The 23,341-nt window shown below is 36.9% G+C and overlaps 1 protein-coding gene across 2 annotated transcripts; it reads right to left on the bottom strand.

Annotated features, from left to right (window-relative positions):
* Positions 1 to 2,572: 2,572 nt before the first annotated feature.
* On the bottom strand, positions 2,573 to 10,452 carry LOC137646949 (voltage-gated hydrogen channel 1-like). 2 transcript variants are annotated; one of them, XM_068380018.1, is made up of 6 exons: positions 10,327 to 10,452; positions 9,193 to 9,332; positions 6,227 to 6,372; positions 4,708 to 4,896; positions 3,898 to 4,033; positions 2,573 to 3,114 (listed from the first exon to the last, which is right to left on the bottom strand). In XM_068380018.1, the coding sequence occupies exons 2-6, from the start codon at positions 9,305 to 9,307 to the stop codon at positions 2,927 to 2,929; spliced, it is 774 nt and encodes a 257-aa protein (XP_068236119.1). In that variant the 5' UTR covers positions 9,308 to 9,332; positions 10,327 to 10,452; the 3' UTR covers positions 2,573 to 2,926. The 2 variants fall into 2 exon arrangements, with proteins under 2 accessions (XP_068236119.1, XP_068236121.1); XM_068380020.1 differs by having other exon boundaries at positions 10,398 to 10,448.
* Between the last annotated feature and the right edge of the window lie 12,889 nt (positions 10,453 to 23,341).

Genomic DNA, 23,341 nt, shown 5'->3' with positions numbered 1-23,341 from the left:
TATACTAATTATTCATTACTTCTCATGGAGTTTATCTACTTTTCCCCACTGGCCTATTTTTCCCTGTAAGACCCCTCTTTCTTATAGCATCCTTGCTTTTCCAACTAGGGTTATAACTAAGAAAATGATAATAATTCGCTTATTCTACTACATGTTTGTCACGGTTAAAATCTATAACTTCACAATCTCAGCTTCTCTATTAACCTGTACAAGCGAAAGCCCATTTTAAAAGCAAAGTAAAGAGAGCACATTTATATTCCTAATTGCGATGTAATGATTCACCTGTTACAGGCCTCATGATTATTTAGTATCAACCAAGGTCTACCGAATACAGACCTTGGTATCAGTTGTAATCTAAAGTATTGAAAACACGCTTTAAAGATCTAAATCACTTGATAAATTGCCTTAACGCTCCTGGAGTTTTCTTTGTCCTTGTTTCAGATTCTGAATAACTAAGACTTGTTAAATAATATGTAGCCTAATGAGGTCTTACAAGGTAAACTACTGAACTTATATTGTTTATGTACTACACAGTATTCTAGAAGTTTTATTCCAGCTATGATCAGGCAGTTGGAACTTCAGAAGTTCAAACTTGCAGCGATTTTTTTTTTCTTTTGAACAGGCTGGCTTACGATTCTCTTCCTTGTTTATATATGACAGATATATTTCAAGGTTGTTACTGATCCTGAAATATTTCATATTAATTATTAATTACTTGCCGTGTAATTTATTTATTTCCTTTCCTCATAGGGCTATTTTTTCCATGTTGGAACCCTTGCTTTTTCAACTATGGTTGAAGTTTCGCTAGTAACAACAACAACAACAACAACAATAATAATAATAATAATAATAATAATAATAATGAGCTCTGGGCTGTGTTTAGTTTTGGTAGCAATATAACAGTAAAGAAATAAACAGTAAATAACCAGTGTCAAACACAAAGTTTAAGAATCTCTTTAAGCGTTCATTTCTGTAAACCGGAAAATTCGAAATCTATATTGAATATCCTGATTTGCAGAATACTGATATTGGTCATACTTTAAGTCAACTGTTACGATTTGCATAACGTTAGCAAATAATACTGAAGCCTTCATGATGTTTGGCATATTGATTTACCGTGGCAATAATGAATACTTTTCAATGGCGATGTCAATGATGAATATCGGTCTATGTTAACAGAAGAATTCTGGAAACATGAATTTGCAGGATGTCTGTCTAACTGTCTACTGTTATACCGTCTAACTGTCTACTGTTATACTGATCTGGCATTTACGGGCTGCCCAGCGGCAAGAGCCCGTGTCTTACATACTGTAAGGTAAGGCAATCTACACACACACACACACACACACACACACACACACACACACACACACACATCTGGCATCATCTATAATTCAACCCTCTGGTTTAACAGTGAGTTTGAACTTCAACAGTTCAAACTTGCAATGAATGGTTTTATGTTGAACAGGCTGACACAAGTCTTTCTTTATGGTTTATATATGAAAGATCTATTTTATTGTTGATACTCTTTTAAAAGTGTTTTATTTTAATTGTTAATTACTTCTCTTGCAGTTTACTTATTTCTTTATTTCTTTTCCTCACTGAAATAACAGATCTACCGAACTTTCCTTTAAAGAATAACAGGAACATAATATTGAAATGGAAATAAAAAAGGTGACATCTAACTTTTTTTTTCTGATGGTACAGAAAATAATTGTAGGATTTTATTGTACGTTAAAAACACGATTTACAGTAATATAGTTGATGATATGAATACAGAAAACTGTTTGAAAATAAGAGGATATTAGGAATAGATATAACAAATATCTTTAAGATTAATTTATCTAATAGATAGTAAGGATATCGTTAATAAATAAACATAAAAGAAATAGTCATAGCATATGTAGTATTTCGGTACAGTAACATATTCTATTCTCTAACACTCTTCGGTAATATCCTTCCCCCAATTATCTAAAAGAAAAAAAAAAGAAAGAAAAAAAAATAGTAGATACAGTTTAAATGAATAAAAATTCCAATAGATTCCAGAAACATTACTATTCGGCCGTACATCCATGGGTCGCCGTTTAGTGCAATAATTCTATTTTATGGTAATTTCCCAAATTTATATGGTTCTTTTTGATATATCAACATTAACGGCTATTGTTTTCTTGAATGCATTCATAAATAAATTAATTTAATGTATGGGTCATTATAACATCTTGTTCTCTACTTCAGTAACAGGCACACAAGATTCAGGAAGAGATTCAGAGGGATGAATTTGATAGCACTGCGAAGAGCTTTTCTATGAACAGCTTAGTTACGCAATACAATATACTATTGCTCTGGGCAGCAACGATACAAAATTTTATAATTATTTTTGTTGTCCCGTTTAGAAGTTGAACAATGTCTCTTTACAAATGAATACATCACTTCACAAAATTATACTTTTCCCGTGTTTTATATATATATATATACATACATATATATATATATATATATATATATATATATATATATATATATATATATATATATATATATATATATTTTACTTCTGATTCAGAGTTCTCTTGCTTGAGGTTACACTTGGGCACACTATTCTGTTTCCTTTCTTCACTGGACTATTTACCCTGTTGGGGCCCTTGGGCTAATAGCAACCTACTTTCCCAACAAGGGTTGTAGCATCGCTAATAATAATAATAATAATAATAATAATAATAATAATAATAATAATGCAAGTGACTTTTTTGCGAAAATAACACAAGATCGAGAAACCAAGATACTATAAATAATAAATGTTGCGTTTCGTCTTCTTTCTCCCCGGACAACTGGGCGATATTCCTAGAAATGGACCGTGGTACCCAAGACGGTCTGATAATCTCTTCTGATTAAACTTAAACACAAGATTGCCTAACCTCCAGAATTTTCAAGGAATATTTGCGTCACTCCTTATCCTGTGTTCAGCTTCGTAAGGTATGCTATTAGCCGATAGTTTCTGCTGCAACGTGGCAACATAGGCTCTGCATCTTTCCAATTCTTCCTCGACTAACAGCCGCTGTTGGCGCTCAACGTGAACCCTTTTTTCTTCCACGCGGCGAACTTGGAGCATCATGGCTGTTTTGAATGAGAGGAAATTATACTTTTTATTGATATTTATGGATGAAGCTACGCCGAGAAGATTGATTGATTGGCTTATACTGTACAGTATTGTCTGAATAATTTATCTCTTACTGTATTGTTCATTGTTTCATTATGTTTAATATACTTTAAGCATAATAGATCTCTCTCTCTCTCTCTCTCTCTCTCTCTCTCTCTCTCTCTCTCTCTCTCTCTCTCTCTCTCTCTCTCTATATATATATATATTTATATATATATATATATATATATATATATATATATATATATATATATATATATATATATATATATATATAAGGTTTTAACATTTCTATGAGCTAACTAATATCTTTCATTATTCTAATAGACATTAATTTTATTATACCCTGTACATGCCATCAAGTTTCTCTCTCTCTCTCTCTCTCTCTCTCTCTCTCTCTCTCTCTCTCTGAATATACACTTGATTATCTAAAATCACTATGGCATTCGTAGTAATGAAATCACCCATGCTTTAAAATCTATGTAATTTTGATTTAATTGCCACTGAACTATGCCTTATAATTTTTCAAAACCATCTTTTACTTATTGTATACAAACCTAACAGTTCCCATGAAAAATGCTTTTTAAAAATAAATAGGCCAGGCAAATATTAGACTGATGGTGCTGTACGAGCGATACCTTTGGACCCGTTCACTGCAGATATGTTGGACCTTTCCTCCATTCTGAACCAAATGAATCATATCATAAACCTTATTGGAAATAGTTCAGACTAAGACATACCGTTCTGTATCCGAACGACCCGCCAAAGTCTCAAAACGATGATAAGACTTATTCCTGAATGGGCGTCGGACGAGTGTAGGTAGACGATATCCAAAACGAACGCAACTATCACAACAATGGCATCAAAGACTTCGAGCTGACGAGAGAAGAAATCGTTTCAATTAGTTGTCAAAATAATCTCTATATGATTGATTTCTATGCGCTTTGAAATGAAAGAGGTTGCAGTTTATAAGTATAATTATATTACTGTCTTTTCATGTCATTATTAGCATCTTTATTATTAGTGCTATAGTTTATTCTTGTTATAATTATTCAAAATGATCAAATGTTCATTGGTATATAGCCCAGCGCTGAACCCTGTGAGGCCATTCAGCACCTGAATGCAACTGGGGAATAGACCCAGCAGTTACTCTATGAAGCAAAAGATAAAAGAGGTTGGACAGCAAGATGGAAGTGGGACTAAAGGTAAATTAAAAAAAAAAAAAATCAAATGCAGGTAGCCCCAGGCCGTAGGAACACTGCAAAGACGTTTAAGTAATGCATACAGTGTACTGATATAAAATTGTATTGAATGATTTGAATAGACCGATATAAAATTGTATTGAATAATTTGAATAGAAAAAAAAATATTCTGACAACGGAGGAGCTACGTACCCTATTTGAGTTATTTTAAAACACCAAAAATATGTTTTGGCCTCAACAATAATGCAAGCTATAATCCATTCTACAATTTTACAGTGAAGCCTATTAGTTTCAAAATTTAACCTCCAATTTTTGAGGCAACAAAAGTTTAAATAAAGCTCAGAATACCTTGTGGGTGAAGAATTCGAGCCCCATCGACAGAATCTTGACGAGGATTTCGAAGCAGAAGAGCGACAGCACAGCCAGAGACAGATAATGTAGAACCAGAGAGGGCAAGGCGTGGGTGTGTTGTAGATCTAACATCAACTGGCCAATCACCAAGGCCATGTCTGTGATGACCAGTACCACCACTGCTAACTGGAGTAGTAAAATCAATGATAGTAATTTTAGTGTATAATCATTCATTTTATATGAAAAGAAATGGCCATTGATTTACTTACTATGGATTTTAAATGGATATGTCTACACTTATTATTATTATTATTATTATTATTATTATTATTATTGCTACTAGCCAAGCTGCAACCCTAGTTGGAAAAGCAAGATGACTATAAGCCCAAGGGCTCCAATAGGGAAAATAGCCCAGCGAGGAAAGGAAATAAGGAAATGAATAAATGATGAGAACAAATTAACAATAAATCCTTCTAAAAACATTAACAACGTCAAAACAGATATGTCATATATAAACTATTAACAACGTCAAAACAGATAGCCTATGTCATATATAAACTATAAAAAGACCTCATGTCACCCTGGTCAAAAGAAAAATACTTATGAAGAGACTGATACTATTGCTACAGTTTTTGCCGCTTCTGCAAATAGATATGAAAGTTATACGAAAAGTTACTTTCTTTATAAACATTGACTTTAGTAATCGTTCAAAATGCATTGCCACTTTCCGTAGACTACCGTAGGCCTACAACTATTTTAATTGGAGTTCTTATATGTTTGTGAAATTTCGTCAGAAGATTTTCAAAAAATTTTACTGGCATAAACACATACATCTTTAGCAAAGTACGTACTTTCTGTGTCGAAGAACAATAAAAGATATCAATCAACTGATCTTCCTCTAGAAGTTAAGCATGCTGAAGACGCAACAATCAATTAGTAATGTTCAGAATTATCTTTACAATAGGAATTTAGACAATCGTGCAAATTCTGAGTGCGAATTTAAGAGAATATTTACTGCCCCTGTTTTATTGAATAATCAAAACGTTACTTAAATTAGTAAAAGACTTGAGCATTCCGCTGTAGCTACAATTGGCCATAGAAATGAAAATAAATTAATGGAATAAGGGAATTAAAAATCAACCAAACAATAGATTAGGTGTTCTGTAACTATGTGAATTCTTATCTTATCTTATGGTTTATATAGGAAATATTCATTTTAACATTATTACTGTTCTTAAAATATTTTATTTTTCCTTGTTTCCTCTCCTCACTAGGCTATTTTCCCTGTTGGAGCTCCTGGGCTTTTAGCACCCTGTTTTTCCAATTAGGGTTGTAGCTTAGCAAGTAATAATAATAATAATAATAATAATAATAATAATAATAATAATAATAATAATAATAATAATAATGAAGCAGTCGTCCGAACAAACATAAAGAGGCAGATGACACAACAGCCTAATGTCTCTTGTGACGCCAGATAACTTACAGCCACCCAATCAGTCAACAAAATCTTTACCTGGTAACGCGTGGTTGCCATGACTTCCCGAATCTTGTATCTGAGGCCTTCGAAGCCAGGTCTTCTTCTAGAGAAATCCTCCGAAACCGACGAAGCGTTGCTCTTGGCATCCTCCGGCTTTGGCTTCGGCGTCGCTGAGGATGCATCTGAAAAAAAAAAGTGAAAAATTGACAGTTGTGGTTGCTTTAGACAAATAGTTAGAAATACTGTTCTCTTTAAATTAAGGACAGACTAATATAGTATAGCCAGGCCTTTATCTTAGATTGGACTATCAACGACTGATGGTATATATATTCAGAAGTTATTATCTTTGAGTTGATATCCCCTTGGGTCTCTGATCCCGAGGTAGAGAGAATCCGGATATTAGTAGGTATATATTACATGGCTTACATGAATATATATATATATATATATATATATATATATATATATATATATATATGTATATATATACATATATATACACACATATATATGTATGTATGTATATATATATATATATATATATATATATATATATGAGAAACACGTATAAATGTGCAAAATTATCACATACATGTATATACAGTATATATATACATATACAGTATATATATATATATATATATATATATATGTATATATATATATATATATATATATATATATATATATATATACAGTATATATATATATATATATGTATATATATATATATATATATATATATATATACTGTATATATAGACTGTATATATAAATTATGCATACTGTACCCGTATATATATATATATATATATATATATATATATATATATATATTGTTATGAACCGCCTTAATGGTTCAACAGGTTCTTTAAAATAAACTAAAAGAATTGGGACTGAAATGAACCGATGGACTGCAACAACCAAAGGGGTGGGTAAAACAGAAAATACTCAAGTACCTTAACCTAGTTTATTTTACAAAATTTATACAATAATGACAAGTATATACAATAATTACAAATGAGTACAGGTATTGGGAAGCACAGAGACATGAATGATCGTTACAACAAATTCAGATTAAAATTCAAAGTTAAAGTAAATGACAAACAATTAACAGAAATCAATAACAAAACACCGTAAACAACGGCAATGAAAAATTAACAAGAGAATCTTCTCATTATTACACTGGTTCCTCCAACATACAAACATTCATAAACAATCCCTGATCCTCGAGGACGTCCATCGAACACTGCGGGAACTACCACGACAGTGTCGATACGACAGCCACTTTGCTGCCACCGAAGAACAATGCTTCCAAACCATCTCGACCTCGAGGACCAGGTTGAGGACAAGTCACCACCAACTAGGAGATACTCCAAAGCTGGGTCTGCTGCTCTTTCTCGACTCCATTACGAGAAACGGTCTCTCTGGCTTCCCAAACCTGACTAAAGCATGTCACTCACAACGTGACCAAGGTAAACAAAGACCCCCACCTAAATAAAGAAAAGGGCAGTTACAAAAAAATTGAGACTAGGTTGTTTGACAGTCAAACAACCTAACACCTCCACACTCAAAAAAAAAAAAAAAAAAAAAAAAATTTTTTTTTTTTCAGATCACACTCTCACCCACCCCCAAAGATGTCACAGAACCACCAGCCCAAACAGAACCAATCCTGTCACGGTCGCCAATGTTATGAACCGCCTTAATGGTTCAACAGGTTCTTTAAAATAAACTAAAAGAATTGGGACTGAAATGAACCGATGGACTGCAACAACCAAAGGGGTGGGTAAAACAGAAAATACTCAAGTACCTTAACCTAGTTTATTTTACAAAATTTATACAATAATGACAAGTATATACAATAATTACAAATGAGTACAGGTATTGGGAAGCACAGAGACATGAATGATCGTTACAACAAATTCAGATTAAAATTCAAAGTTAAAGTAAATGACAAACAATTAACAGAAATCAATAACAAAACACCGTAAACAACGGCAATGAAAAATTAACAAGAGAATCTTCTCATTATTACACTGGTTCCTCCAACATACAAACATTCATAAACAATCCCTGATCCTCGAGGACGTCCATCGAACACTGCGGGAACTACCACGACAGTGTCGATACGACAGCCACTTTGCTGCCACCGAAGAACAATGCTTCCAAACCATCTCGACCTCGAGGACCAGGTTGAGGACAAGTCACCACCAACTAGGAGATACTCCAAAGCTGGGTCTGCTGCTCTTTCTCGACTCCATTACGAGAAACGGTCTCTCTGGCTTCCCAAACCTGACTAAAGCATGTCACTCACAACGTGACCAAGGTAAACAAAGACCCCCACCTAAATAAAGAAAAGGGCAGTTACAAAAAAATTGAGACTAGGTTGTTTGACAGTCAAACAACCTAACAATATATATATACAGTATATATATAACTATATATATAACTATATATATATAACTATATATATATATAGATATTTATATCATATACATATATCAGTTTAGTGAGATATGTGTTACTGTATGCACATGAGTCTTGGTATGACAATGAAACAATGTCCTACAGATTTTGTAGATTTGAGAACGAAGACCTCAGAAGAATATTGGGAGATAAATAGCAGGACAGGATTAGAAAATATGAGAGATTACACAAGTGCCATACATGGATGAGATCATGGTGAGGGGTAGATGGATATGGTTTGGCCATGCTCTTTGCACTGCCCAAGATAGATTAGTTCACCAAACTTTCAAATGGACTCTGGAAGGCACCAAATGAGTTGGAAGACCCAGCCCTCTATGGCTGAGGACTATGAAGCGGGAAGTAGATGATGAAGAGAGAAATATTGATTTAAAAGCTCAAGATAGAAACGACTGGCGAAATCTAACTTTGCGTCAATAGGCGTAGGAGAGGATGATATATATATATATATATATATATATATATATATATATATATATATATATATATATATATATATATATATATCGCATACTTACCCTTGGAACTATTATCCTCTTCGATGGGGTTATTAATCCCTTCTTCGACATCTTGTCTGGTCTCTTCTTTCTCCGGTACTCTGAAGAAGCTGAAATCTTTGCCGATTTCGTTCATTTCTGGCGGAGTTGATCTCTGTCACCTGAAAGTTGAAATAAAATAAATCAATCAATTACTTCTCTGTTGATTCTTCTATTCTGATAGACGAAATAAAGGGGAAATGGAATGTGATATATTCGGTCAATTATTCTATCTCGGTGAAGCGAGGGTTATGTCTACGAGGAACTACAATAATTCAAGGCAGAATCAATGAATAATGACTATTATTTCTTCATTTCCTCTTCTCTTTTTCTCCTCCCACAGCAGTGACTCACAGTGGCCGTCTAAACACCAGATACACAATTAGATGCCTAAATATACACATTATCAAACTACTATTATATATGTGTTGCTGTTCTTAAAATGTTTTATATTAATTGTTAATAACTTCTGTTGTAATCTATCTATTTCTTTTTCCTTTCCTCATTTGGCCATTTTTTCCTGTTGGAGCCCTTGAGCTTATAGGATCCTGCTTTTCCAATTAGGGTGCAGCTTAGCTGTCAATATTATACAGTATATTTATATATATATATGTATATATATATATATGTGTGTGTGTGTGTGTATATATATAGGCATATACATATATATATATATATATATATATATATATATATATATATATATATATATATATATATATATATATAGTTTATATATGAGGAAATGCTTATTGAACCTTATTGTTCTAGTGGTATCACTGCGAATAAAAAAAAACTAGTCAAGTATCACATACCTAATCACTTTTGTTCAGTTGAAAGTGGAATTAATCACAAAATTGTTACACTCTCTCTCTCTCTCTCTCTCTCTCTCTCTCTCTCTCTCTCTCTCTCTCTCTCTCTCTCTCTCTCTCTCTCTCTCACAAACACGCACATCCATGTTTGATGAGAGTAGCACTCTTGAAAACGCAAATACATTTCCTATTCACCTTAGTGATTTTCTATTTTTTTTAAACGCCCATTCACCTTTAAAGTTGTTTACAACCACGCATATTTCATGCACTTAAAAAATTGAGAACGTTCCTCCATAAGCCTAACCTCGAAATGCAATATATCCCAAAACTTGTCCAACGATGTTTGTTAAACACGAGATAAAAAACACTTCCAACCTCTTGTTACTGAGTTCATCGCCCACACTCCAGATACGCCCCCACTGTGTCACGATTACTACTGCTTCATTCGGTGACTCGAATCCCATTTGATTCACCGTGTGAGACAGTCTCGGAAACGCGTTATTATATAATATTAACACTTAAGTTTTATTATTCTTAATTATTTTGTAACAGTTTCAAAATTCAGTGGACCATTTCAAGATCGTGAATTTCGACCGAATCAGCGAGTCAGTTGATTTCGTGAACGCAGGTTATTCAAAGGTATGCATCAGATTTTCGTTTCCGGACAGAACACAGTTTCATTTCGAAGCCTTGTTTATTCCTACGGGAGAAAAGAAAAGAAAAATGAGAAAAAGTAAAGAGAGCTTAGAAATATACAGAAAGTAGAATAAAGAAATTAAAGAACAGCAAATATATGACAATACATTTTATTATTACTATCATTACTTGCTAGGCTACAACCCTATTTGGAAAAGCAGGATGGTATAAGCCCAGGGGCTCCAACAGGGAAAATAGCCCAGTGAGGAAAGGAAACTTAATGAAAAATAAAATATTTCAAGAAGAGTAACATTAGATTAAATATCTCCTATATAAACTATAAAAACTTTAACAAAACAAGAGGAAGAGAAACAAGATATAATAGAGTGCCCAAGTGTACCCTCAAGCAAGATCAATAATATTATTTAGAGCAAGAACAAATACAGTACGTTAAAACTAAACATTATAAATAGACACATAAGGGAAAGTTTAAAATGTAGTTTTTCTCGTGAAAAAAATAATAGGGAAGAGGATTTTGATATTATGCCAGGAGTATGGAAAAGAAAGAAATGAGTTAATTTAGCTACCACAACCTTATAAAAAAGACAAAGAAAATACTATGATAATTTTTATCTAGCGAAAGAAATATAGAAAAGAAGAAATAAATTTTATACCTGATATGGAATAAAAGACAAAACAATATAAAAGAAGGACAAACTTAAATCTTTAAATTATTAAAGGTGCCGTTGCAAAGGCTTAGACTCGACCCTGCATTTGAACCTGAACAACTTTTGACACACTATATAGTTATGAACCAAGCAATGCAGTATAGTGATTGAAAAAGTGAATAGTATTAACAGAAAAAAATATAACGTTGATAGGGAATATTGAAAATTAATAATTAGTATTTGTAAATCATATTATGTTTCCCAAAGGATTAGAATGTGTTCTAAGTAACTGTCATAGTTTGGAGATCTTAAAGAAGTTCACAATCAGTACCAATCCCCCCCAAAATCCGGTGTATTAATAGTTAACACAGAAAAAAAAGAAGAAAAAAATAGATAAAAACAAAGGCGTAGACTGAGCCAGTAAGTGTAAGGAATATAGGTATCTCGGAGAATGATACACGGAAAAAAGAAACAAAAAATCAAGTATTAATAAATGAAAAAAAAAAGGCCAAAAGGGGCGCGAATATGATCCAAGAAATACGAAAATATGGAGAGAAAGAAAATAAATATATGAAACAATAGGTTAGTTGTATCAACAATATTTGCAAACGTAGAGACTTGGAATTAAATAAGAGATAAACATATGAAAGATCTGGAAAACCTTTAATATAGGATAATAAGAAATATGTATGAACAACCAACAAGTACTCCATATTGGGGCATCCTTGCAGAAACAGGAATATGGCCAGCGTCTTGCAGAATAAAATATAAAAAATAATGCTTTTTCATAACATCATAAACCCTGATGAAAAGTTACTAATGAGGGAGATAATTGAGGATCAATTGAAGAACCCTTATGGAATTGCTGGAGTAGCAGCATTGAAGAAACTTGTAAATGTGGATTGGAAATAGACGAAATAAGAAGTTGGGGAAAAGGACCAGGAAAAAAAGGTAAGAAAAGAATTATGGAAAATATAGAGAAAGCCATTGAAGAAAAGAAGAAAGGGATAAAAGAATAGGATTCATAGATAGAAATGGCCAACAACCTTATATCAGAGAAATGGATATGGATAAGACAATCCTTGTAAGGAAGGCAAAGTTAAATATGCTTAAGCTAAAATCTAATTTCATGGGTGAAATGCACAGATTGTGTGTGTGGCCTATGTAAAGAAGATAACACAGAACATTTATTACCATTCCCAAAATTAAGACAGTTAATGGACCAAGATATAAGCGTAGGTATGTTGCAAAATCCTAGTTTTTATAGTTTGTATAGGATATATCTATTTTAATGTTGTTACTATTCTTAGAATATTTTATTTTTCTTGTTTCCTTTCCTCATTAGGCTATTTTCCCTGTTGGGGCCCCTGGGTTTATAGCATCCCGCTTTTCCAACTAGGATTGTAGCTTAGCAATTAATAATAATAATAATAATAATAATAATAATAATAATAATAATAATTATCTTGTTGTAGGTTGTACATAAGTAGGGCAATACATATGAAAAAAAATCTAAAGATACCATACTTTCCACAATATATTGCCAAAACTGATAACAAAGTATTATCCCAATCGATATTAAGGTAGAAAGGGATAGAATTAGAAATTAAGATTTCCATTAGAAAATGTTACTTATAGTACGGGTAAAAAGCCTCAATTACGGTAATAAGTCTAAGCTTAGAAGCTTTGAACCTATCTATTATGTGGTAGGGTGTACCAACCTTGTGTCACACGATCGTACATAAATTATTTTGTATATATTATGCTTGTATCTGCGCTCTTCCCTCGGACTAAAAAGAACCAGAATAAACATGTCTGCGTGTTTCCTCTCTAACATTGTCTGTTTCTCGAACATGAAAAATCCTGTTACCTTGAGGTTTTGTATATAAAGGAGAGTGTTCTTTAATAAAGTTACTCAGTTGATTGCTTCCTGTCTTTGAGTCACAACCTTTCTCTCGGCCGTCACAAGGGTACCCACAAACTTATTTTGCGGGGTGAGCAGTTATAGGAACAGGAACCAGGATTAAAAAAAAAAACAATAACACTTAACCATTGCGCATGTGAGAATTCTAACTGAATATTTTAGAACTTTTAGAATAAAGAGCCCTGTGGAAGACATCGTTGTTTTTCTCCCTACTTGCGTATACTGTACGTGAATTGTGTTCATACGTATTTGCATAAAGCAATTATGATTATATACTGTACATGTATTATAGGAAATATTCTAACCTGATTATTAGCTTATTTATATTCGAGCCACCACAAGAATATTCATGATAGTTTTTCAAATTAAATACGTCGCTAATTGGTTATCTTGATTCTGGATTCGAACCAATTAACTGGGATAAGCTTTGGTTAGTAAACTTTATATTAAAGCAGTCTTGTTATTATATGCCCTTGGCCAAATATAGTCTGTAAGTTTGCTATGGCAGTAAAGAAAAAAAAACAAAAAAAAAGAAAAAAAAAAACCATGGCTTTTAAACCATGCTCAAGTGTACACGTATCAGCGGTGCTCTCTCTCTCTCTCTCTCTCTCTCTCTCTCTCTCTCTCTCTCTCTCTCTCTCTCTCTCTCTCTCTCTCTCTCTGAGTTCTCGTTTACTTCCGCATATAAGACTTTGAAACAGTAGAGCTCGTATGAAAGAACATGAGTGAAAATGAAACTACATCATGGTGGAAGATTGGATAGGATGCGAATTTTGTGAGAGTCTCCATCACAAGAAGTGTGTCTATGATTCTATATACAGTAGATGCTAACGCCAGTGATGCAAATATATAGAAAATGCAATGCTCTTGTCCCAAGTGTGCAGAATAAGCTAAATGTATAAGAAAATCTAAAGAATGGAAGAGGGGGAACAGAAGAGAAACGGTACAATAGGAGAACATGAAGCAATGTTGCTGAATCGAAGAAAACCATAACGGAATTAACGGATCCTACCTGGGCTACTTGCTACGCCGAAAGTAAGTAATCTTACCAAGAAATCTGATAATATGGCGAAGAACATTGAATCAGTTAAGTTAATATTTCAAACACCTATGGCCCCACAAAATAAAAGAAAATTTTAAGGAAAACCAATTAACACAAGAATCTACTAAAATCACCGACGGGAAGTTGTAAAGCACTCGAAAATATATCAATTCTTAATGCAAAATTAACTTCAAATAGAAATTCTGTTGTAAATTTCGCTGATGACAGAATTAGAGACGAAGCAGGAAATAAGACTCAATTAATAACAATAATAATAATAATAATAATAATAATAATAATAATAATAATAATAATAATAATAATAATAATAATTATTATTATTATTATTATTATTATTATTATTATTATTATTATTATTATTATTATTATTATTATTATTATTATTAAATGCCAAGCTACAACCCTAGCTGGAAAAGCAGGATGCTATAAGCCCATGGGCCCCAACAGAGAAAACAGCCCAGTGAGGAAAGGAAACAAGGAAAAATAAAATATTTTAAGAACAGGAACAACATTGAAATAAATATTTCCCATATAAACTATAAAATGTTTAAGAAAACAAGAGGAAGAGAAGTTAGACAGAATAGTGTACCCGAGTGTACCCTCAAGCAAGGGAACTCTAACCCAAGACAGTGGAAGACCATGGTACAGAGGCTATGGCACTACCCAAGACTAGAAAACAATTGTTTGGAGTTTCCTTCTCATAGAAGAGCTGCTTACCATAGCTAAAGAGTCTCTTCTACCCGTACCAAGAGGAAAGTAGCCACTGAACAATTACAGTGCTGTAGTTAACCCCTTGGTTGAAGAAGAATTGTTTCGTAATCTCAGTGTTGTCAGGTGTATGAAGACAGAGGAAAATCTGTAAAGAATAGGCCAGACTATTTGGTGTCTGTGTAGGCACAGGGAAAGAACCGTAACCAGAGAGAAAGATCCAATGTAGTACTGTCTGGCCAGTCAAAGGACCCCATAAAACTCTGGCGGTAGTATCTCAATAATGATTATTATTATTATTATTATTATTATTATTATTTTTATTATTATTATTATTATTATTATTATTATTATTATTATTAATAATAATAATAATAATAATAATAATAATAAATCAAAATACACAATTTTCCGTGTATTTATGATAAATAAAAATAACCCACAATGTATGAAAGATGAAATTTATTTAGCTTTCGAAGGGACCATCTCCCGTCCTCTTCAGAAAATAAATTTGTTTTCTGAAGAGGACGGGAGATGGTCCCTTCGAAAGCTAAATAAATTTCATCTTTCATACATTGTGGGTTATTTCTATTAATAATAATAATGATTATTAACTATAATATTCATTAATAATGATAGTAACTATTGATTCTAATAATAATTATTGATGCTGAAACGAGAGAGAGAGAGAGAGAAAAAAGGATAACTAAAACCAAGAATAATCCGTATTGTATTCAGTGATGAAGACGATGTATGCTACTTAATGTTTTTATTCATAATAGTGATGTAATCGTTTTCGTATCAGATTTTTAAATGTAGAAGAGAAGATAAGTTGAATCGATAGTCGACAGAACTTCAAAAATTCAAACTTACAGCAAATGTTTTCGTGATGAACAGGCTGACATAAGTCTTTTTATAGTTTATATACTATGAAATATCTGTTTTTGATGTTGTTAGTGTTTTTGAAATATTTCATTTTTTTTTAATTATCGCTCATATCATTTATTCATTTCCTTTCCTCAGTGGGATATTTTTCCCTGTTGGAGCCCTTGGCTTATAGCATATTGCTTTTCCAACAAGGGTTTTAGCTTAGCTAATAATAATAATAATAATAATAATAATAATAATAATAATAATAATAATAATAATAATAATTCGGGAAAAAGTACAGCGGGTGGGACTATCCACTTCATGCTGAAATTTGATCCTGAAGTTTGTACTGCTATTCATGATAATGGTGAAAATGTTATGTTACGATGGGATACGTATAACATACCTGATAATGTACCACGCGATCACCTGCGTAGTGCTTCTACTGTAGGCCTACTGTCGAAGGTATGGGCATTTTGAAACAGACTAAGTTCTACACTGAGGATGAAGTACGGGAAATGTTATTGGGATCTCTCTCTCTCTCTCTCTCTCTCTCTCTCTCTCTCTCTCTCTCTCTTATTTACCTTTTTTTTTTGTCTACACATACGCCGAATAGCTGGCCTATTCTTTCCACATTCTCCTCTGTTTTCAGTCACCTGATAACACTGAGATTATCAAACAATTCCTCTTCGCTCAAGAAGTTAACTACGACTGGACTGTAATTGTTCAGTGGCTACTAGCAACTTTCTTCTTGGTAAGGTTAGAAACAATTGTAAGCAGCTCTTCTAGGAGGAGAACATTCCAAAATTAAACCATTGTTCTGTCGTTTTGAGTAGCGACGTACAGTGACGGGCCGAGAGAGGATGTGAACTCAAAGGCAGATTGGAAACGACTGAGTTATTTATTAAGGAACACTCTTCTTTATATACAAAACCTCAAGGCAACAGGACATGACCTGTTCGAGAGACAGATAATGTTACTGAGCAAAACGGAGACATGATCATTCAGGTTCTTTTTAGTGCGAGGGAAGAGCGCAGATACAACCATAATATATACAAAATAATTATGTACAATTGTGTGACACACGGTTGGTACATGGCTCCCCCCCCCTAAAAATGACATACTGTACATGTTAAATAGGGCGCCCTGATCTAGAGAGGCGAACTGTAGGCGGGTCATCTGGCAGAAGATAAGCAGGTTTTAGACGATCAATGGAGACCCAGTCTTCTTTGCCCCGAATGTTTAGGAGGAATGCTTTCGGACTGCGTCGGATCACAAGGAAAGGGCCCGTGTAAGGGGGCGTTAGTGGTGGCTTGCTGGTGTCGTTGCGCAGGAAGACGTGCGTTGCAGAGTGCAAGTCCGTTGGTATGTGATGCTTCGCTGGGGGCTTGTAAGTCTGGCGGCACGGAGTAAATTTTCCCACGACGTGACGTATGCGCTGGAGATCGTCGGAGGAGGTCGTAGAAGGAAAAAATTCGGCAGGGACGACCAACGGGTCGCCATACACCATTTCGGCTGCCGAGACGTCAAGGGCGTCTTTAGGAGTGGTCCTTAGTCCAAGGAGGACCCAGGGAAGCTGAGTCAACCAGTTGCAATCCTTGCAGCGGGACATCAAAGCTGCTTTGAGGGTGCGATGAAAACGTTCAACCATTCCATTGGCAGCGGGGTTGTAGGCCGTTGTCTGATGTAGGGTGATGCCCAGGAGATTCGCTAATGACGTCCATAATTGAGAGGTGAAAGTGGTTCCCCTGTCAGAAGTAATATGCTCAGGGATACCGAATCTTGAAATCCATCCAGAGAGTAAGGCAGATGTACATGAGGCGGAGGTTGCAGTTTCCATGGGAATGGCTTCAGGCCAACGAGTGGAGCGGTCGATGACGGTAAACAGGTAACGATGTCCTTGTGATGCGGGTAGGGGGCCTACAACGTCGACGTGAATGTGTGCGAAACGACGCTGAGGTTGAGGAAAGGTGCCCACTCCTGAATCCGTGTGTCGATGTACTTTGGAAGTTTGGCAAGAAATACACGCACGGACCCAATCCTTAGCATCCTTAGAAATGCCGTGCCAAATGAACTTTGCCTTCAGCAGCTGTGCAGTAGAACGGCACGAGGGATGTGAAAGGCCGTGGATGAAATCAAACACCTGTCGGCGCATGGGAGCAGGAATCCAAGGTCGCGGTCTACCAGTACTGACGTCACAGAGGAGGGTGGTGTTGGAGTCTTCGAGGGGAAAATCCTCCCAACGGAGGGACGTGCAGGATGTCCTACAAGCTTGATACTCTGGATCCTGTCGTTGGGCTTCAGCCAGGGCGTTGTAATCCAATCCCAGTTGAACGGCAGCCAACGTGTTTCTTGACAGGGCATCGGCAACGGGATTCATTTTCCCAGGGACGTATTGGAGGGTGCAATTGTATTCAGCCACGGCGGAAAGATGTCGGCGTTGACGGGCGGACCAGGCGTCAGACTGTCGAGTGAAGGCGTGCACCAGAGGCATGTGGTCTGTACGAATGACGAAGGGCGTACCTTCTAAGAAATGGCGAAAGTGACGGACAACCAAGTGCACCGCCAGCAATTCTCGATCGAAGGTAGAATAACCCGATTCTGCCTTGGACAGTTTTCTGCTGAAGAAAGCCAATGGGCGGGGCGAGCCTTTGACCACCTGCTCGAGTACTGCACCAATAGCGACGTCGCTGGCATCGGTGGAGAGAAGGAGAAGGGCGTGTGGGATAGGAAAAGTGAGAGCCGCAGCAGTTGATAGGGCCTTCTTTGCATTGCAGAAGGCTGCTTCTTGAAGGGGACCCCACTTCAGGTCCTTTGGCTTGCCCTTGAGGGAGGCGTAGAGGGGAGCAAGAGTGGCGGCAATGGCTGGCAGAAAACGGTGATAATAGTTGATCATGCCCAAGAATTCCTGCAGAGCTTTGACGGTCGAGGGCGTGGGGAAATTCTGAACGGCTGCTACCTTCTCAGGGAGGGGATGGACTCCTTCAGGAGTGATACGGTGCCCTAAGAACGACACTTCGTTGGCGCCAAAGGTACACTTGTCGTACCGGACTACAAGGCTGTTTTGTTGCAGGCGGTCGAGCACGATGCGCAGGTGACGGAGGCGTTCCTCTTTTGAGGAGGAGAACACAAGTATGTCGTCCACATAACATACACAGAAAGGGAGGTCCCCTAAGATGCCATCCATGAGACGTTGAAACGTTGCCCCAGCATTACGAAGGCCAAAACAGGAGTAATTGAAGGTGTATTTTCCAAACGGAGTGGTGATGGCGGTCTTGGGGATGTCTTCCGGGTTCATAGGCACCTGATAATACCCCTTCAGGAGATCGAGCGTAGAGAAAACCTTCGCTTTGTGCAGGTAGGAGGTTACATCGGCAATATTTGGGAGGGGGTAGTGATCCGGTTCTGTTTGCATGTTCAGGCGCCTGTAATCCCCGCACGGACGGAGGGAGCCGTCTTTCTTCAGAACGATGTGTAAGGGTGACGACCATGGGCTGGAGGCCTTTTGGCAAAGGCCCATTTTCTCCATTTCGGTGAACGTCTGTTTGGCGGCTGCCAATCGTTCCGGTGCTAGACGTCTGAATTTTGTGAAGACTGGGGGTCCCGTCGTCTTGATATGGTGATAAATACCATGCTTGGCAGGAACCGTGGGCGTTTGGCGAAGTTCTGGACGGAAAACTTCCGGGTACGACGTGAGGAGGTGGGCGTAGGCATCCGTGGGTGCGCTGATGTGGAGAGCGAGGTTAGAGGGGGCGGGTTGAAGAGGTGTCGACAAGTACGAGTCTGCGTTGACCAATCGTCGGTGGGCGACATCGACCAGAAGGTGGAAATGAGAGAGGAAATCTGCACCGAGGATTGGCATTGTGACGTCAGCAACGAGAAACTTCCAATTGAATTTACCGTTTCCGAACGATAATGTGAGGTTCTCGTAACCGTAGGTGGGTATCGCAGATCCGTTGGCAGCTACCAAGCGGACGTCGGCAGATGTAGATAGACTACGTTGTGCCTTGAAGAGTTTCCTTGGCAAAAGAGAACGACAAGCACCCGTGTCTACCAAAAATCGCACGCCCGTTCCTGCATCCTGTAAAAAGAAAAGATTAGAAACATGGGAGGCCACCGCCACAAGCGATGGCCTACTTACACGTTTTTTGGCCACTGACAATCTTTGGCACATTTCTTCGCGGTTGCCCCGAATCTGAAGTGGTAGTAGCAAAACTGCGGCGGATGGGAGGTAGAAAGTGGCTGTAGAAGTCGTTCGTTGGGGCGCGAGCGATTAGTGGGTGGTGGGCGGCTTTGTCGCCGCTTCGGCACGTCACGGGGTAGGCGTGTATGTCCTACGGCATTCATGTCAGCTTCGGTTGACGTTGAATAGGCATCCTCGTCGTCATGGGTGGAGGCGTTGATGGAGGTCTTGAAGTGGCTGTCCATAAGGGCGTCGGCTTTGGTCATCAAGTCCTTTATGGGTAAACTATCGACATCGGGTATGGCAGCGCGTACAGGTCCAGGTAAACGGCGTATCCAAAGGGCACGGAGTAGGTTCACCTCACGAGGAGAGCCGTCTGCGGCAGGTTGAAGGCGAGCGATACTGGTCATTTCCCTGAGGGCAAGCGAAGCCCTTTGGTCCCCCAACGGTTGTTGCGAGAGCTGAAAAAGCTTTGCTATACGGGCGGCTGGCGACGGTGAGTACTGCTGCAGAAGGTATGATTTGAGGTCGTCATACGCTATTGGGGTGTCTCCTTGTTCACAAAGCCAGTCGGATATTTCTGGGAAGGTGTCCTCGGGTATCGCCGCGAGAACATAATCCGCTTTGGTGGTTGAGCGAGTCACGCCCCTGATACGAAACTGGACTTCTGCGCGCTGAAACCAAGCAAACGCCTCTCCGCTGGCAAACGATGAAAGTTTGAATGGCGCGGCCGCAGCACCAACTGCCGTAGAGTCCGCCATAGTACCAACGATGAAGGGGCGAGGGGGTGGGGGTGGAAGGCGGTGGGAGCGAGTGGACTTCCGGGGTCACCAATGTGACGGGCCGAGAGAGGATGTGAACTCAAAGGCAGATTGGAAACGACTGAGTTATTTATTAAGGAACACTCTTTTTTATATACAAAACCTCAAGGCAACAGGACATGACCTGTTCGAGAGACAGATAATGTTACTGAGCAAAACGGAGACATGATCATTCAGGTTCTTTTTAGTGCGAGGGAAGAGCGCAGATACAACCATAATATATACAAAATAATTATGTATAATTGTGTGACACACGGTTGGTACAGTACCCTTTGTACCATGGTCTTTCAATGTCTTGGAGTAAAACTCTTGCTTGAGGGTACACTCGGGCACACTATTCTACCTTAGTTTTCTTAATTCTTCTTGTTTTTTTGAAGTTGTTATAGTTTACATATGAAAAATCTATTTCAATGTTGTCTTTGTTATTAAGATATTTTATTTCAATTGTTCATTACTTCGCTTGTAGCTTATTTCTTTGGTTTCTTCTTCTCTGGGCTATTTTTTTCCTGTTGGAGCCCTTGGGCTTATAGCATCTTGCTTTCCCAACTAGGATTGTAGCTTAGCTAATAATAATAATAATGATGATAATAATAATAATAATAATAATAATAATAATAATAATAATAATAATAATAATAATAATAATTACGACACCAAGGAATATGGACTAAGACTTTCATTAATATCTACGGTATGTGAGACTCTTCTTTCATTACCCGTACCATCCCCTCATTTCTTAGCTTTCTTATTAAAGGATGATTTTAAAGGTAAGAGCCGGTGCTTGAATAAGTGAGTATAACATTTATTTTCTCATTTATTTTTATTCGAACAATTTCTGATAAAACCTGACAAAAGGTGGTTGTGCAATGAACTTTTGGGTTTTTAAAAGTGTCTGTTTTTATTTCCTTAGATTTATAAGGAATAACCATAAGAAAATAAGGTCTGATCGTTATAAAAGTACAGTGTAGGCCTACATTTTTCCCCAGTTGAACATACGACAGGAAACTGAGAGAAAAATAGATTGGTAACCTCAGTTGTCCTGAAACAGTACCATAAGTTTTATATTTGACAATTTAAGTTATCCAAGATGAAAATCTGACTATATGTCAGTTAAGTGAGATCGGTGTTACTATATGGACACCAGTCATGATATGACAATAAAACAATCTCCAATAGATTTAGTAGATTTGAGAATAAAGTCCTCAGAAGGATATTGCAAGTTAAATTCCAGGACAGGATTAGAAATGAAACTATAAGAGAGATTACTCGGGTGCCATATGTAGATGATGAAACTAGGACAAACATACAAAGACCCAGAGAAATTATGGGAAAAACTGCAAATTAAGATTACCGGGAAAACCCAAAATAGAAATACTATATTTAATCAACAGTAATGGTGATAATGTAGAAGACATGGAAGATCAAATTGAATTACTAACCGAAACATGGGCAAGTACATTCGAAATTACAGAAGAAGAAAATGCAAATTTCGTCAGAGACACAGAAACAGAAGTCCTCAACTTCCTACAAGGAAATAGAGAACGAACAATTCCCTATCAAAATCCAGATTTGCAAAGACTGGATGAGGACAACTACTTAATAGCAGACATTAAAATACACGAGATAATGAAAGCAGTGAGAGTATTTAAACACAAAGCACCAGGTAAAAGCAGCATAAACAAGCTAATGCTATCAAAACTACCAATGGTGGTATGGCGAAGACTCCAGGGCCGGGAGCACACTAGCGCTGTGGCACCACAAAGCCACAGCATCGTGTGGCGGGATGTGGTCTCCCATAGGTTTCCATTGTTTTCAAAGCCACGCCACGCCTGTGGCGGGGATGAGCGACAGAGAGCCACAGTCCAGTCGCTAGTTTGCGTGGCAAAACTTGAAAACAATGGAAACCTATGTGAGACCACATCCCCGCCACACGATGCTGTGGCTTTGTGGCGCCACAGAGTCGCTAGTGTGCTCCCGGCCCAAAGAATACTTAAACTTAACACCCCCAATGGGATATTACTCTAAATCAAACAAAGAAGAAATGCTCATACTTCCCCTCCCCCAAACCAGGGAAAAATCCAAAACTGTCAGTAAACAAGGTCAATCAGTCTCCTGGAAGTGCCGAGAAAAGTGTTTGAAAAATTCATAAACACAAGACTAAAGAGATTCCTAGAAATAACAATAAATTGTACAAACACCAACACGGTTTCAGGACAGGGAGAAGCACTGAAACTGCCCCCAATTTACGAAACGATAGCCATAGACCAACTAAATAAAAAACACCAATGAAATGTCATCTGCAGAGATATCTCTAAGGCATTTGACAAAGTATGGCATGACGGCCTCAAATATAAAATATTCACATTGGAACTACCAATAATAATGGAAAAACTCCTCTCAAGCTACACAAAAGGCAGAACTGTCAGAATACGTAGCAAAGATGGGA

The sequence above is a fragment of the Palaemon carinicauda genome, chromosome 9 (genome assembly GCF_036898095.1).
Source record: "Palaemon carinicauda isolate YSFRI2023 chromosome 9, ASM3689809v2, whole genome shotgun sequence".
Classification (NCBI taxonomy): domain Eukaryota; kingdom Metazoa; phylum Arthropoda; class Malacostraca; order Decapoda; family Palaemonidae; genus Palaemon; species Palaemon carinicauda.
Note: the sequence above shows the minus strand (reverse complement) of the source record. Positions and strands in the feature narration are given on the sequence as shown.

Bases quoted from the DNA above. Each gene is read 5' to 3' on its own strand.
- LOC137646949 (XM_068380018.1), bottom strand. From the start codon at position 9,307: ATGAACGAAATCGGCAAAGATTTCAGCTTCTTCAGAGTACCGGAGAAA. The intron at 6,373-9,192 runs GTAAGTATGCGA...TTTTTTTTTCAG, and splicing joins AGAGGATAATAGTTCCAAGG to ATGCATCCTCAGCGACGCCG. The intron at 3,115-3,897 runs GTATGTCTTAGT...CATTCAAAACAG, and splicing joins GGTCGTTCGGATACAGAACG to CCATGATGCTCCAAGTTCGC.